This window comes from Podarcis cretensis (genome assembly GCF_951804945.1).
Source record: "Podarcis cretensis genome assembly, chromosome: 6".
In the NCBI taxonomy this organism is placed as follows: Eukaryota; Metazoa; Chordata; class Lepidosauria; order Squamata; family Lacertidae; genus Podarcis; species Podarcis cretensis.
The window spans coordinates 32,257,242-32,275,174 of NC_137175.1; the positions used below are offsets into that span (position 1 = coordinate 32,257,242).

General features: G+C 42.5%; 1 protein-coding gene across 6 annotated transcripts in view; it reads right to left on the reverse strand.

Annotated features, from left to right (window-relative positions):
- Positions 1-17,933, reverse strand: part of LOC307217553 (rho GTPase-activating protein 39-like) — a 100,626-nt gene that overhangs the window by 21,324 nt on the left and 61,369 nt on the right. For all 6 annotated transcript variants that reach the window (XM_079978979.1, XM_079978976.1, XM_079978980.1 and 3 more), the window contains one exon: positions 10,873-11,271. In XM_079978979.1, coding sequence (XP_079835105.1) covers positions 10,873-11,271 — 399 coding nt within the window. The remainder of the gene's footprint in view (positions 1-10,872; positions 11,272-17,933) is intronic.

Genomic DNA, 17,933 nt, shown 5'->3' on the forward strand with positions numbered 1-17,933 from the left:
CTGAAACTGTTCTTAACATGAAGCACCACTTTAGCTAATGGGGCCTCCCGCTGCCGCTGCGCCACCGGAGCATGATTTCTGTTCTCATCCTCAAGCAAAGTTCTTAACCCGAGGTAATATTTCTAGGTTAGCAGAGTCTGTAACCTGAAGCGTATGTAACCCAAGGTACCACTGTACAATGGAACCTCGTGTTGCGTACTGTCCTCTTTGGGAACACTTCGGGTTATGAGCACCCAGTTGCGAACTTTCCCCGGGGATGCGAGTAGATGGGAGGCGCCATTAGCGAAAGCGCACCTTGGGTTATGAACGGTTTGGGCTTAAGAACAGACCTCCGGAATTAATTAAGTTCATAACTGGAGGTAACACTGTACAGCACTGTTGTATGACAGCTGGGGTGGGGACATAATCTGGGCAGGTGAGCAGAGCAGGTGACAGGCAGAACACCTGTTTGCAAATATCAGACGGCATCAACTGAAGCTAATGAACAGTTTCCTTCTATTTCCTATTACCAAACAGTTGCCAATACAAGAACCAGCACGACCAGGAAATGTTAGTCTATTCTTCAAGTTTTGCCTATGTGAAAGTTTTATTCCGAATTCATCGGTCCGCAGCATGAAATGCAGTCTGGTTAACCTCCATAATGTTTTCATTTCTGTTTCCAGTTAATTATAGCTTTTGTGTGGTTGCTTAGGCCCTTGCTACCTGCAATAAGACTCACCACAGATTAACCAAACTATATCATATATACTAGGAGCGAACTCAATTATCCGAGTGCCGTTCCACGGCACCACCCACCCACAAAATATTCCAAAACAGTCCAACAAGGGCGTAGCATGCTCAGTGGTGATGGAATGCTGGCTGGTTGTTGTGGGGGAGGAAATAGAGTAGTTGGGCAACACTTCACACTGCAACATCTTATTGCAGATTGCACTTGTAAATATGTAACACTAACCCCCGCCCCTAAATCAGTTTTCTGCCCAACCAAGCAGGGGTTGCTCATACAAAGTTTACTGGAACTTATGCCAGACTCAAAGTGGGTCAAATCTATCTGGATGAAGACTGAGTAATTTAATGAATTAATTGCATCAGTTAGTTAACCAAGTGGTCTTTTGATGAAGCAGCAGAGTTTAAATTTGGTTGAATACCTGGTACATTTTATTATATATTGCTTTTTGTATAAAGTACTGAGGGAACAATTCTTGGAACAAATTTTTGGGAGGTATGTAGAGAGGTCCTTCCATGAGGCTATAAACTTTCCGCTTTGTAGCCAAAATAGGCACGTTACTGTAAAGACTGCATGTTTTTTAACCCTAGTAAGTGATGATAGGAGAAATTTTTTAAAAGAGAATACTGCGTCTTGCCAGAGGTATTCAGAATTTTAAGTTTGTTACTGTTTTTATTTTATTCAGATTTGTGTAACTTTGATTTATTTGAACATGTTTTAAAATAGGGGACACTTTTTCATGGTAAACACTGATTTGCCTGTGAATTTTAGAATCTTACATTTGTTTATGTTGCACAATATATATATTTTATTTGGAACTCTCTCTCAGTTTTGTTTACCTTGACTTGTGTTACTTCCATATGGCTATGTACTTCTCTTTGTTAAACCCTCTTGCTTTGTGATGGTCTGATGACAAATGAATCCAAGTGGCAGTGGCAGAGAGAGTTGGGTAGTTAGAACAAATGGTCAGGAAACCCAAGGAATTTAATCCCCAGTTCTGCTCTTCAGAAGAATTAGTAGCAATCACAACAGAGAACAGTTAATTTGATGACTCCCCAAAATTATTTTTAGCTTGTCTTCAGAAAAGGAAATATTTTTTAATTCACAACAAAGAAACAAAGGGAAACACACAGGGCTGCATCCTGCATATGATAGGATACAAGTGAGCAAAATATCCTTAATATAAACTGGCATGGCAAACACAACTACGCCAAGTTTGCTCAGGAAAAGCATATGGAGAGGCAAGAGTCACTGTTTCCACAAACCCCCCCAAAGTTGTAACTCAAAAGCATATTTACCAATGGCTCAAAATACATTTGAAGAACACAAAGTTGAGAAAGATCTAGTATAATCACACTTACAATCTAACTAGACTTGACACATCTCTCCCCCCTTCCCTCAACAAAGATTTATGACTGAATTTTATTAGCATTTAGAACAGCCATGCTGGATGCCATCTTGAATTTTCAGCAGAACTCTCACCGTGCTCAAGATTTGCACAGAGAAATAGTAAAACCTAAAAGGTGGGTGAACCATTGCTGGGTGAGAGAGATTCTGCCGCAACATCTTCCACAAACTGTCACCCGAATACTCTCATTGCACAAACAGGCGCTGTTCACTTAATACACAAACAAGTCCTCAGAAAAAAACCTGCGTGTGGATTAAGTCCAGTCATTTTGGATATTGAGCATGATGGTGAAGCGCAATATAAATTACTACAGCAAATAAGTAAATAAAACAAACTGGGCTGTATCAAGTGAAGGCATTGCACTCACAAAACTTCTGCACATGCAATCAAACTTTCCATTCCTCTCCTCTGCTTCCCTAAATCTGCTCTTGGGGTCCTCCTAACCCTCCAGAGCAGATCTGAGGGGCACACAGGGAAAGGAGAAGTAGGGAAAGTTTAATCGGAAGTCATTTTTCAAGTGCAATATTTCATTGGCTTCAACCCATTACAGTGGTACCTCAGGTTACATACGCTTCAGGTTACATACGCTTCAGGTTACACACTCCGCTAACCCAGAATAGTGTTTCAGGTTAAGAACTTTGCTTCAGGATATGAACAGAAATTGGGCTCCGGTGTCGCAGCAGCAGCAGGAGGCCCCATTAGCTAAAGTGGTGTTTCAGGTTAAGAACAGTTTCAGGTTAAGAACGGACCTCCGGAACGAATTAAGTACTTAACCTGAGGTACCACTGTACATCTGACACAGCCATACTGTTGATTATGATTTTTTAAAAACAACTTTAGAGTGTATATTTTACAGTGGTACCTCAGGTTACAGACGCTTCAGGTTACAGACACTTCAGTTACAGGTTACAGACTCTGCTAACCCAGAAATAGTACCTTGGGTTAAGAACTTTGCTTCAGGATGAGAACAGAAATCGTGCAGGAGCGGCATGGCAGCAGCGGGGGGCCCCATTAGCTAAACTGGTGCTTCAGGTTAAGAACAGTTTCAGGTTAAAAACGGACCTCCGGAACGAATTAAGTTCTTAACCCGAGGTACCACTGTACACAGCTGGAACATTTGAGGACTGGGAGCCTCCTAACATTTCTACTCCCACAGTTTCTCCTTCATCTACCATCAGAGCCTAAGGCTGTGAGGAGAGATAGCAATATAGCAGCAGCAGCAGCAGCAGCAGCAGCAGCAGCAGCAGCAGCAGCAGCAGCAGCCACAGCCACCGCCCAATGAGGAGGCCTTGGCCTGTGAGGGACTAATTAATACCTGGTTGCTTCAACAGTCAGTTCTAGGCCAGAAGTTCCAGCTGCAGAGTGCCACGTTGCAACAACAGAGAACTGGTGGGGGAGGGAGGGAGATTTCTATACACCTTTGCTCAGCTCTAGAAAACATTGTTCCATTGTCCTTTTTATTGTGTTTTAAATATATTCTAAGCTGCCTCGAGAACTTCAGCTATCTGCCTTGGTAGCTCAGTTGGTAGTGCAAAAGACTCTAAGGAGCAGTAGAAGTACTTTAGAAGGCAGGCAATGTCAGGATTCGCCCCACCCAACCCCGGCATCTTCGGACAAGGGCATTTCTCAAGTGCAACCCTGTGAATTAACGTACTACTTTGTAATGGCAAAGCTACAGCACTGTTGGTGCAAAAGACTGGCCTTAAAAAAACACTAAAAAAAAAAACACCGCACAAGTGTGCAAAAGTCAAGATTACGCCCTAAGAAATGAATGCAGCTAGTGCAAAGCCTGCTATTTCACCTCTCTATTTTAAGCACCACTTTCTTCCTCCTCTATGAAAGCTGGTCTCAAGGCAAGCTCTTCCACCTGCCACGTTGTTGAAACCTGAGAACTCTCCATGTAAGAGACTGATAGGTTAGAACAGATGCGTCTCAATACCACCAGGGGGAAAGGCTGCCAGCTTGCATAATTCTTTTAGGCTTTGCCAGCTTTCGTTTAGAAAAATAGCCTCATAGGTGCCAACTCTATACGTGTGTCAAAAATGCAAAAGGGCTTGCATTCTGCACAGTTTTCAACAGGTGTTATATCCTTTTTGTGCAGTTGTCTTTGTCTATATCAGACTATTAAAAAACGTCATAGGCAGCTGTTCATATGGGATTATGTGAACTTATGGCTTTATAATATTTTGTCTGCACTTCTGTCTCAGTTCTGCCTCACTGAAATTCTGTGTCATCAGATTTGTTTTATTTTTCTTCAAGCAGCAGGCCCTAGTATTCTCGGGCTCATGCAATAGCTGGGAGATTTAAGAGGGGCCCTGCTAACTAATCCAAATCTGCCATGGAGCAGGGAAGAAGATTTTTAAAGAGACAGAAATCCATTGGGAAAGAAGATGAGAAATGGAGTTTAGCTGTTAGGTTTGGGATCCAAAGAAGAAGGGAGACTAAAAGAAGTGCTCTCACTACCTGAAAAACTCTCAGCTTCATACACAAAAGATACACAAATTAACAGTTGGAAGAAGAGCAATCAGTAGCAAAAGCTCACCTTACTGCTCCGAAACACCCGCTCAGAACATGGAGAAATATCACCATGGAAATGATTAACCTTGTAGACTTAGTTTTAGCAAACAAACCCTTTTTTCAAATACAAGTCATATGTCTGACTTCAACTGGGTTGCCAGTCAGTGAATGTAATACCCTTTTTATGAGGACCAGCCAAGGTTTCAAAATGCAGCTTGCAAAGCCTTTTGTGTGTGTGTGTGTGTCTATCATGTGCATCTTTATTGGAACTGTTTATTTTAAAGTCAGTGTAGAGTTTTCACCCCCACTGTATTCCCGTATACATACTGGCACCAAATTTGGGTAAGGACTCCCCCAGCTCTGGGAGGGGGAAGCGGGGTACACTGTAAGCCTTCGCATCTAGAGATTGGGAAGAAGATAAACCTACACAGCCCGTTTCTATTTCATTGTTGGTTTTTTGCATGGCCAAAAGTAAACAAAAATCGGAAGAAGACCAAGTTTTTTGTTTTGTTTTAAGGCAAAAGACACTTGTTGGATTATATTTGGGAGGGGGGAGGTTTCTAAGCTTGCAAAGCTTTTGATTTTCATAGAGATATTTATCAGGCTGAAGTTAATGTTGCATTTAGATTTGACCATAATGAATGTCAGGGACAGACACAGACTGGTTTTTGTATTTTCAAAAGGAGCCATGTCCATTTCTGCTTAGTCCCAGTGGGCTTTGTGTATATAAGTATACTTAATCATATCTGTGAATAATTCCACCATTCTAAGGCTGGCAGGGGTGGGGAGGGGGAACCAAAGCAAAATAGCAATAAGGATAAGCTGGACTTTATATCATACCAGAAACACCTACTTTTCCCCACACCCATCTACTTATCTACACACACACACACACACACACACAGAGAGAGAGAGAGAGAGAGAGAGAGAGAGAGAGAGAAATAACTATCTTACCTAAATAAGAATTCTGAATAATTTAAAAGCTCATATATGCATTTTGATCTGCAAGTTAGTCATAATACAAACACAAAGTAGCATCCTACCATTTTTGTGGTTTTTGAATTAGCATGTAGTCACTGCTATAAAATAATTTAAAAGTTTTATTTTGTTTGCCACACCAGCCAAAAATGTGCTGCTAAACATTTGTTTTGGCATGAAACCATCTGTCCATTTAAAATTCTGCATAGGGTACAGTTGCCGGTTCCTTCCCAATTATCTTCCATACTGGCATTTTAAGTGATTGCATAACAATATGACCATCTTTTAGTTTTTAGGGTAGGGAGAGTATTTACTTTGCCACTGTCCCTTGGAAAAAAACATACAAATGCCTATGTGCTCAGCAGATGTGATCCCAAGGCTGAAAACACGGTTTTAAAGGTGTCAATTTCTTTCCGAAAACAGTGTTTTCAGGTGAGTGTGGTTTGAAAAAGCCCAGTTCCCACTGAGCTCCCCATAGGTGTAGATGGGATCAACTTTTTTTTTAGCACAATCTACACTTCATTATGCACAGTTCCATGTTCCAGGAGCAGGCAGGGCTGGGCTAATAAGGCTATTAGGCTAATAAGGCTATTAGGCTAATAAGGCCATTATATTTTGTAATTCCTCAATCCATTTGAGACCTTGGGCCTGTCACTCTTAGGGAAATCCAGGTATGCCATCTTGGACCCAGGGAAGAATAAATAAGGCATTAAAAAAAAAACCCTGAAGACTGTCTCTGTAAACATTTTAAAGTGTTATGTGTGGAAACGGGCTATAGTAGTCTAATCTTCAAAGTCTAATACACATAGCAGAAGTATCATGTGTTGTGGATTGATATCCTGAAGCAGTTTCATTTGGGAGATTTGCCTCTCCCCCCCCCCCCAAATATACCAAACACATGCATAATGCTCAAATCCTTTTTTGGGGACATGTTGGTTTGCTGAAGTGCCAGCAGTGAAGAAAGTCTGGACCATGGCTGGACCATGTTATTATAGAATCCAATGTGAGAGAATGGTATAATCCTCTTAGCAAAACATTCACAAAGGTGAGTGGGGTTGAAGGTGTGGTGCAGTCCAAACAAACCATGGTTAAGCCAGGAAAACTCACTTTAGGTTCAAAACATGATCTAAAAGCAAGGTTAGGCAATAGTCCAAGGTCATTGCCACAGGGATCCCAGGCAAGGTGCAGCTCGGCAAGGAGGAGAGAATGCGTTTGGGACCAAGGAGCCAGAAATCTCCATTGTTTCCAGCAACTGAAAGGCAACTCAAGAGGATTCTCGGCACTGGTTCCAGGGGACCTTGTCTGATCCTCTAAGTCCTTGACCTGCAAGGTGGCTAGTTTGTCCTCTGACGATTCTGTTTGACGCCATGTCAGAGCTAAGCATAGAATCATAGAATCATAGAGTTGGAAGAGACCACAAGGGCCATCGAGTCCAACCCCCTGCCAAGCAGGAAACAATGACAGAACCTTTCCCCAAATGTCACAACTGCTTTTGGGTACTAACGGTAAAATGTTCCTTCTCTTTTATAAAATGGGTAAAGAATGTCTTCTGATCCGTCATGAAAGAGCCTTTCACAGCTTTGTCCCTCTTGGTCACCAGCAGTGAATTTATCAGATTTCTGAACTATTATTACATCACTCGTGATTTTGTCATAGCCAAGGCCAGGAGAAACACCTGGCAATTGGTATTCAGTTGCATATTGTCTCTGAACATGGAGGTTCTGGTTAGCTAGCAGGGCAAACAGTCCTTGATAGAACTATATAACTTTGATTAAAATCACTGGGTGGCATTCAAATAATAGTCACACCAGCACAAAGATTAGTGCTAATGCAATGGGATTCCCCTGCTTTCCTTTCCCCCATGTGAGCTCTGTGCTATCCCCAGATCTGCTCCCATGCATTGGGTGAAGTCCCAGAACATATTTTAGGGAGCACATGGGGGCAGTACATTCCATTGCACAAGGAGAAATCCTTCCACTGACAGAACATTTTGCTCAGTGCTATGCTGAACAGAACCTATTGTCCTCTTGTGTTGGTCTGTACTCAGGATAAATTCCTTCATTGTTGCCTTACATGATCCCCTCTCTTGCCTGCATAAAACAACAAATTTCATTTCGGGTGGCACAAAGAAAGGAATAAATCCTGATTGCCCTTCAGCAAGCCCTCTAGATTAAGGATGCAAGATCTGTAGGTTTCTTTACATATAAAACTTCAGAACAAATAGGATCCACATATTATCTTACTGGTAACAGAAAAACTAATCATCAATAAAATACTCTTTATATATAATTAAACTGTGCTCTACATTATATACATTAAAATGCATGCCGGTTGTGTAATGATACTTGTAATAAAGATTTTTTGTGTCTATATGCCCTATAGTAGAGTTGTTAAAACTTGTGACAACGGGGGAAGGTTTAAATATTGCTTAAAACTGGAGTAGATAGTGCTAGGGAAACACCCTTGGCTAGAAGCAACGAACTTGTTTTCTTACAATGCAGTGTTACTTGCTACCAAAACGCACACAGGCAGCTGGCCAAGTCTGCGCAAGAAATAAATTCCATGATTTTTGGGCTGACTTATTGGGGGACAGAAAACTGTGAGCTACCTAAACAAATGAAATGCCACTTTGAGTTTCTTCAGCAAGTTGTTGACAAGTTTAAGCACTACAACTTCAAGCACGGCTCTCAGTGCCTCCAGCACAATACTCCAGCAAGGCTTAGCCAGCAAAAGAAAGAATGGGCTGACAGCTGCAGCCTGAAGAAAGGATTTTGCCATTCCAAGTCCTGGCCAAAATCTGGAAACTCTGCTTACAGAATGTGATCTCACTTTTCAGAGAGTTATAGCTTTGTCAGTCCACCAGAATGGAGGACAGAATAGGTTCAGACTAGAAACCATATACTTAGGGTGCGGGGACGAGACAACAGGGATGTCTGCTGCCTTCATGCCCTGCTTATGAATCATTGAGCTGGATTCTCCTGGAAACAGAATACTGGACTCTACATTTTTGGGGGACTTTCCATAAGGGCAGTACTTAGCTAAAAAATTACTTGCTGTCCATTCTAAACACCTTACAAGGGCTTCAGGTACCAGTGTTCACAGAAGAATAAAGGGAAGTTAATTACTTTATTCAATTTTTAGGCCTCATAATTAGCACTCAGGAAATCTGCCTGGGTAAAACCTGGACAGGGGCGTCTTATCCATAGAGGCAAGTGGCACAGGGCGCCAGGTTCTGGAGGGTGCCAGGGAAGAGGCGGAGGCTGGATGTGGCGCCTCCCAGCATCAGCTCTCCGCCCTTGCCTGCCTTCACCATGCCACGCCGAAACAGCGCCGCGCCGCGCCCAGAGCTTCCGCCTGCCGTGGCCACCACAGCACAAAGCAGCCAGCTGAGCTGGGAGCCGCCTCCTCCAGCCTCCGCCTCTTCCCTGCTGGAGGAGCTGCCCTCCAGCTGCTGCCCGCCTCCTCCAGCCCAACAAAGCTGGGAGTGTTGCTGGCGGCACCGTCCACCCTAAAAAAGGTTAGCAACTCTGGGAAACGGGGAGGGGGGCAGAGGGATCTTTGCACCACGGCTCCGGATATGCTTAAGACGGCCTTGTTTGTGGAAAACATCACATGACATATTTCCACATTTGTGGCCATTCTGCACATGTGCCTAGTGCTCTGCTCTCCATCAAATGATTTAGTGGATTCTGAAGGCAATGAACACAATTGTCATAGGCAGTTGGAAAGAGGCTTGGATTGCATTCCAGGATATGGTAGTATCAAAATATTAGTGACAGTTTATTATGTCTGAACTGACTGTAAGTCAAATGACTTGGAGTTCATCTAATCCTTATCCACAAAATAAGATGACAAAGACTAAAAAGCTTTCAATATCAGCAAAATCAAGAATAACTTCCAAGTTGCTTTTGTGTTCACAGAAATCTTACAAAATAGAGGACAATGAAACACAAACAAGAATCAATAACAACACACAACAGACTAGAAATGTTTTGAAAACATTTCATGACGATTTCTGCAACTGCCCCAAGTTTTTCTAGACATAATTATTTTTACAAAATGATATTGTTATTAAGTTTATTCTCTGCTCTGAATCACAATCCTTCACGGATATATTAACTTGTAAAGGCATAGATCACCCACTCTCAGGGGGACACTTTAAAGCTGCAATCCTACACACATGTAACTGTAACCAAGCCTGTCAAACACAATGGGGTTTACTTCTGAGTAAACATGCAAAGGAATGTGTTACACATCTCATGCCAACCTACAGCCTTTACCCGTTCTTCACACAACCATGCTAATCTCATGAAGAACAGAACGGGGGGGGGGGGGATGCTCATTCATGTTAATGCATAAGAGATTATTTCAAGTCCTTTCTCTCAAATTCAAAAACAAAAGCCTAGTTAAGCAAATGAACTTCAACCTTTGCAGTTGCTCTCCAACTCTGTCTTTCCTATGCAAGCTACGTTCAGCAAAATTTCCTTCAAGTGATGGTTTACTGACTATTGCTTATTACATTCATATTTTACCACTTCCCCAAGGAGACCATTTCATGTCCCAATATCACCCTGACTGGGTGATTTTTTATAATAATAATAATAATAATAATAATAATTATAATTATAATTATAATTATAATTTATTTATACCCCACCCATCTGGCTGGGTTTCCCCAGCCACTCTGGGTGGCTTCCAACACAATACTAAAATACAGTAATGCCTCAAACATTAAAAACTTCCCTAAACAGGGCTGCCTTCAGAAAGTCTGGTAGTTGTTGTTTTCTTTGACCTCTGGTGGGAGGGCGTTCCACAGGGCGGGTGCCACTACCGAGAAGGCCCTCTGCCTGGTTCCCTGTAACTTGGCTTCTCGCAGTGAGGGAACCGCCAGAAGGCCCTTGGCACTGGACCTCAGTGTCCGGGTAGAACGAAGCGGGTGGAGACGCTCCTTCAGATATACTGGGCTGAGGTCTCCTTAGTCCAGGTCAAACACCCTGATTCACACACAAAGTTCTTACAATGAGATTTGCTGAGATTGTTTTATATACCCTTGATTCCAGTTACTTTTTCTCAAAAATCTTTCTCAAGGGGCACTTCCTGAGTAGGACAGACAACTTCAACTTGCCTTCTTTTCCATAGTCAGCAACCAGATCACCTTGGGACTATCTCTGTCCTATGACTTTTTCTAGAAGCTGGAATGTGGATGGGCTCCTTTAATTAGTCATATAAAACAGAATACTGTTACCTTTCTGTCTCTGGTCTCTTCTCCAGGCTGTTGTCCTCTTTACCCTTCTCCATCTCCTGCAAGAGAGCCATCTGGACAGGAGTGTTTTGCCCATCACTACTTGTGCTGCCCCTGTGCTGGGATGTCCTGAAGTCAGACTTGGAATTGCGTTTCATGGCTTGGAGCTGAGCCAGTGGCACAATGTCACAACCCTGTGGCCTATGCCACACTGTCTGCTGTGTGATGGCATTGTAGTAGTAGAAACGGTTGTTGTTTTGGTCAAAGAGCTCCCACCACTGGTTCTCATCTGACTGACGAACTCTGAGGTTGGACGGTGGCTCCCAGCCACACTCGCCGGTTGTCAAGTTGACATACATTCTCTCTCGAGAACGGGGCTCGATGATCTCCACCCAATCTGAGCTGAAATAGCAAAAGAAAAAGGCAATGTTGGTTGGAGCCAACACACAATATAATCTTGTCCAGCGAGGCAAATGGCTGCTTAGGCGGTCTTACGGACTCATGGCCACAGCGTAAGAACCAACTGATTGTAGAGCCCAAATCAAACCTACATCTAACAATGATTATGCAGACAACCTACCATGTTTAAAACATGGATTTGCCAGCCTTGTGCAAAACAAAGTTTAGCCACATCAGATTCCTGGTAAAATATTTGTTAATATGTCCAATCCCAACCTGCAAATTGCATATTTGTAGCCACATGAAGTACAACAGACAGAATTTCACACGATAAGCAATTTGTATGAAGTGGCTTCCCATGTGGTTTAGAAAATTCTCACGATGGCAAGTTACATACAAAGTACCATATTTTTCGCTCTATAACACGCACCCGACCATAACACGCACGTAGTTTTTAGAGGAGGAAAATCTGTAGGCGTGCCACCCATAGGCATTCCCTCCATAACACGCACATACATTTCTCCTTACTTTCTAGGAGGAAAAAAGTGATTGTTATGGTGCAAAAAATACGGTAATTTAAACAAAGTGCTTGCCACATAGGGAGTTTCTACCGCATGGTTATATTTTAGACGCACCCCCCCCCCCCCGCTACAATCTGCATGCAGGACAGAGAAGGCACATTTTTCTACCTTATAGGGGTTTTTCTTTTGTAAGAAGAAATAAAGGACAGCAACACATTTTGTACTCCAAAATGTTTTAAAGTATTAATAACTTGCAATCTCAACTATTAAATCTAATTCAAAAAAGCAATGCAAACTTATTATTCTCTAGTATGGACTCCTTTAAGCTCAACATTTAGACAGAATAAACTGTATTTGTTGAGATGATGGGGGCTTAGGCAGAGTTAGCAGTAAATTGTACCAGTCCCTCACCCTGGGGAAGGGGGCAATGCTATGGGAATTAATGCCTGGGAGTCTTTAAATACCAAAGCATTGTTCTCACAAGTGTAAACAACAGTGGCTCCAACTTTGTCTGATCTGAATGCTACTGCTTTGTCAGGGAAATTCTTAGTACGCTCAGATTCCACTTTGTAATATTCAGCATGCCACAGAAAAATGTCCCCATCGAAAATCTGTATGCAGGGCCTCTGTAATGAAAGCAACTTTACAACAGACCAAGAAATCGCTACAAAAATGTGCTGCATAATTATGCACACAGCTGTGGAAGTCATTAACAAACGTTCTGTCTGCATTAAGCCATTTGCAGCTTCTCACATTTCCTTAATCTTTTCATTTATGTAAATGGGGAACCTCTGGCCCACCGGTTCCCTCAATGTAGCAAGCCAGGCCCATGTCAGTGGCCCTTACCCACCTGTCAGTCATCCCACATCATCTCTTAAACAGGCGTAGGGATCTCAGTGCTGTGAATTCAGCACTCCCTCTGAGAGTGAATGTATGAGTGTGTGTGCCTGCATGGCTTGGTCTGTGAGAGGATATGTAAGAATGTGTCTACTGCATGTGTGCTTATGACAAGGGAAGGAGCAGAGGTATATGATACGATATATTTATTTATGCATGCTTTGCTTCATTCAGAAGATCAGTCAAATCAAATTTCATTTTTCTTTACGTTTTGTCTATCTTCCTCTGACCGACTCTCCATTCTAACCCTTGGATCTTAACATCAGACTTCAAAATACATAATAAGACCTGAATGCACATTGTTGGATTTTCTGAAATGTCAGCAGGAACTTCAAGACTCGTATTTTTGAGAACCTATATGGTGTCCCATTTGACTTCTAGGCTTAATTCCTCACATCCTACAAATGTGCCCCTTTCACTATGTCTACCAGTAACTTGTACGCAATTCTAATCTTTGAGCAGGATCCCTATGCCAGGATCTCAGTGTGGATTAGGGGGCCTGCACCTGCAATTTACTTTGGAGAGCAGTGAGTGGCATTTCCACCTTCAACACAAATTACAGGCTTACGCGTATGTGAATGGGTGGGTGGGTGGGTGGGTGGTGTGCAAGTGAGTAAGAAAGAAATGGAGTGGGGTTGCCCCATTCACTTTTGGCTGCAGCCCTCCCCACCACTGGCATGGGGTGGGGGCCAGAAACGTTTCTCACCCCAGCTCTAGGGCTGCTAAAGCTATGTATGTTTTAAAAGGTGTCCTCAACTGCAGATGGGTGAACTATTCTACACAAAAAGAACTTAAATAAATGTAGTTCAGGAATTTATGCCAATTGTTTTCAAATCTCAATGTTCAAACAAAATCAAAATGTTTAGGCTGAACGCACAAACCATGATTGTTCATGATTTCTAAACCCAGTCTTTTAGCCTGAAGTTTTGCTTTTAAGCATGTATGGAATACTGTTGTCCTTCACAACCATGAAGGATGTAAAACTTCTTCAAAAAGGTTTGTAAGGGTTGAGAGCTACTAAAATTACAAGAACTGGCAATCATGGTTGAGTTTGCCTGTGGAATGTGTTTAACAATATGCCTGCAATAATAAAATCCACACACTAGGTGTCCTTGGAATAAAAGGGAGTTGTTTTTGGTCAAGAGTTTCCCTTTCTTTGGTGGAATCCTTTGTTTTTCAGTAAGTACCTGATAACAAATGCCCTACAAATCAACAAGAGAAGTCAGATACAGCCTAGAAAGAAAATATCCTATACAAAATTAGGAATTCCTATAGCATAGATCACCCAAAGATTTAGAGTCAGGCAAACAAGGAACTGGTAGCTGGAGACATAGCTCAGGCTCACTCTTAGATGACATTTTATTTCCTATACAGTAATCGACAGTGCCATGCATCCTTCTACCATTTTTGTGAATAGAAACTTAACAACCTTTTCTGACAACCAGAGCTAACCACAAGCTATTCTGTTGCAAGTGCAACTCAGCAGATGTTCCACCTCAAATAAGCAGTGATGGTCTCTCTGCCCAAGTCCCCTAGTGATTTGCTACCATGTGAAAGCGCAAGCGCTAGCAGCACTATTGCTGAATGCCCATGAACTGAAACAACATTGAAGTAAACAGAACACCAGTGGCTCTGTGGAGTACTGCCTCCTTTATAATGTCAGAGAGAAAGCAGCAGATCAATGCCGGCATCATTCAAATACTATTGAGAGTTAAATTCAGGATTAAGCACCGTTTGCGTATACTACATCTTGAGGAGGCCAGCTGAATCCAGTGGGCAACTGAAGTTCCAGGGACAATCATGCACACTTCCTTTCTATTTGCTGAGGCTGGAACCAGACGTCATTTGGGCAAATGCATGGTTTCAACCACCTCCCAAATTGGATGAGACCATTTAAAATGTAGAGATGATTGGCAGGTGGGAGGAGCAAATGCTTTATGCCTCCCTATGCCAATGCTTGCAAACCCCACCCACCCCACCTCAGCTGCCATTTTGCTAGCTGAATTAACTTACAATTTTGGAGCTTGGCTGGGGGGGGGGCGCGACCAAACTTTTAAGTATTGTGAGTGGGAGAAGAGTTAAATACTCCCTTCCATTCACCAATTTTCTGTTCTGCAAATGCCATATCCAACTCTCACATTAACTGCTGGGGCAAATCCAGGGTTGGGAACCAGTGATTTCCTCTGTAACGTCTAATTACAGTAGTTCCAACTCGAGCATGATTCTTTACCATCCTTTCCCTTGTCTCAACTACTCTCTCCCCTCACTGCTATGCTACCTTTCTTATTTCTTTCCATAGGAGTCCATTTTTTATTCAACAAAGTAGATCAGGTAAGTGACTAACTACAAAAGCCTGAACTAGACTGTGATTTAGTAAAGGTGCTCAAGTTACATGGGTAAAGAGCAACATGCATGCATCACTCCAAAAACCCAAGGCAGGCATGATAATGTTGGATATTAGGACAAAGCAAGTTATATCAAGAACCATTCAAAGCTGCCTCTTTTATTGAAAATATCTGCTAGCTTTGCAGAAGGATGCAAATGCAACATGCTGGCTAATAAAAGGTACCCCTGCCAGTACGGGCCAGTCGTGTCCGACTCTAGGGTTGTGCGCCCATCTCACTTAAGAGGCCGGGGGCCAGCGCTGTCCGGAGACACTTCCGGGTCACATGGCCAGCGTGACGAAGCTGCTCTGGCGAGCCGGCACCAGCGCAGCACACGGAAACGCCGTTTACCTTCCTGCTATAAAGCGGTACCTATTTATCTACTTGCACTTAGGGGTGCTTTCGAACTGCTAGGTGGGCAGGAGCTGGGACCGAAAGACGGGAGCTCACCCCGCCGCGGGGATTCGAACCGCTGAACATACGATCGGCAAGTCCTAGGCACTGAGGTTAGTAAATATATAATTGGTATGATGTCATTCAAAATGTACGAATAAGCCACTTCAAAACAATGTATATATCATACAACACATCTCACAAAATATACAAGTAACTGCAAGTTATTATATGTATCAAAGTCAAACAAAGATTCAACCAACCAATGAATAGCAAGGAACGCCAAACTGTCTCTCAGAGAAAGACGTCTCACAAAATTCTCAAAGGAAGACGTCTCTCCAAAGTCTCAAAAGGACAGTGCATCCGGAATAGTTCAACTGTTTCGGAATAAAGTCTTCATCAGCGAATAATTATCAACGAAATATACATAATTATTCAGTGAGCACTGATCCACCAGTATGATCTTCACTAGTATGTATATATTCGTATATTTTGAATGACATCATACCGATTATATATTTACCAAAAGTTATTAGCCAGCGTGTTGCGTTTGCATTTTTGTAGATTGTCACATTTTGTAATACAGGGGTTTGGGTTTGTTCAGCTTTGCAGAAGGAGGCAGAAAAGGAACCAAATTCAATTTCAGTAAACAGAAAGTCACAAATCTGAGGTACAGACATTGGGAGCAAACAGTTAACATTATAGTCCACCAGTTGCTTGAAGCACCCTTACTGCCAGGGAGAGCTAGTAGCCTCAGTCTATGCAGCTGCCCCAAAAGGAGGTGACCCAGCCCCAGGGTCAAAAATATCTAGTGTTACCTGGCGTTGGTTGCTGGGTAGTTCACTTCTAATGGGGACAAACACTATTTCCCCATCTAGCTACTACAGAACTTTTAAAGAGCGGCAGATGGAGCACAGTCACTTCTGCCTTCTTATTTAAACAAAAATCTTATATTTAATGTAAATTGCTCAGGAGGCCAACGCTTGGGCAGAAAGGTGGGATAGAAATATTGTTAATGCATGCATACTATCATGTCAATAAAACTATTCCAAATAAAGGTTTGTTCTCCTGCTAGAAACAATTTGCATATTATGTTCATGAACCTGTATCATTTAAAGTGACCTTATCTATGGTCCCCCCTCCCCACTTAATTTATAATCTTCTAAAACCTTATTTGGTGAAAACTATGGATACAGTCTGATTGATACAAGAAGCCTGGAGAATGAGTAACTTTGCAAAGAGAAAGTGCAATCGTTTGACTGAGTGTAGTGACTCAGAAAGGGGAAGCCTTAATGTATGGAATAACCCAGATGTGCTTAAAAGAAAACCAACTGATCTAAGGGCTATTAATATCCTTGCAATGAGCTCTCTTCTCTCCCCCTCCCCCACCTGCTCCAGGACTAGAGCCTGTATGAACAAGAAATAAATCAGCCAAGTGCTCTGTGGGATAGATAATCACATCATGTAGCAATGACCAGGCACCAGGTCTAATGCTTTGCCTATAAAGTGGTTAGTGAGTCTGTGAGTGTTATTTCCTGCACTGTCATCTCCAGCTTTCTTTGTCACACTTTTGGCATTTAACATCATTCTGAAGATGCTAGAATGGTCCACAAAAAAGGAATGAGAGAACTGGAACAGACACTGCCCTACTTAAAAGATTCCTAGCAGATGCCTATCCAACCTTTTATTGCTGGCCTGTAGATTTTACAGTTTCCGCAACCCATTTATTTACAGGTCTCAAATTGCAATGGACAGCTGGATTAAGAATAAATATTGGGCAATTTGCTATTCTCCTGCATTGTTGTTGTTTATTTGTTGCCTGTCCTTCACCCTAAGGTCCCAGGATGGATGGGTTACAACGTTAAAACACAATTTTAGAAATGGTTTTAAACAACTTACAATCACAAAAATAAGGTGGGTCCTAAAAATAAGTGTCAAAAAGCCAGGGCAAAGAGGTGAATAACTATGGTGAGCCCTTGACTGGTAAACTCCACATATTCCTCTCCCACCAGCGAGACAGTATATGAATATCCTGCCACAGCAGCTGCAAGCTCAACGCACACCCTCTTCTAGACTTTATACACTGCTGAGGTTGGGAGGAGCTACAGCCTCACCACCTCCACAGTAAAGCAAAGCAGGCAGTGAGCTGGTTCACACATAAGGTTGAACAATAGTTTGAAATAAATTATGGTTTAATAAGCATTTGCTCCATCCTTACTCCTGACTGTGCTGCATGGCAGAGGAAACACACCGGGAGCAAGTCAGAGTCTGTCTTGCCTGCTCTGTCTGAAACCGGACTCATGGTTTGTTTCTCTCCAAACAAACCACAAGAAGCCACAATTTCTCATTGGTTTATTTGGAGGAAACAAATCATGAACCTGCAAAGACCTGGGTTCACATTTAATGCAAATTGAATGCCAAGTCAGACTGTGGCTTGCTCCGGTCCAGCGGCTTGTGTGAACCAGGCGAG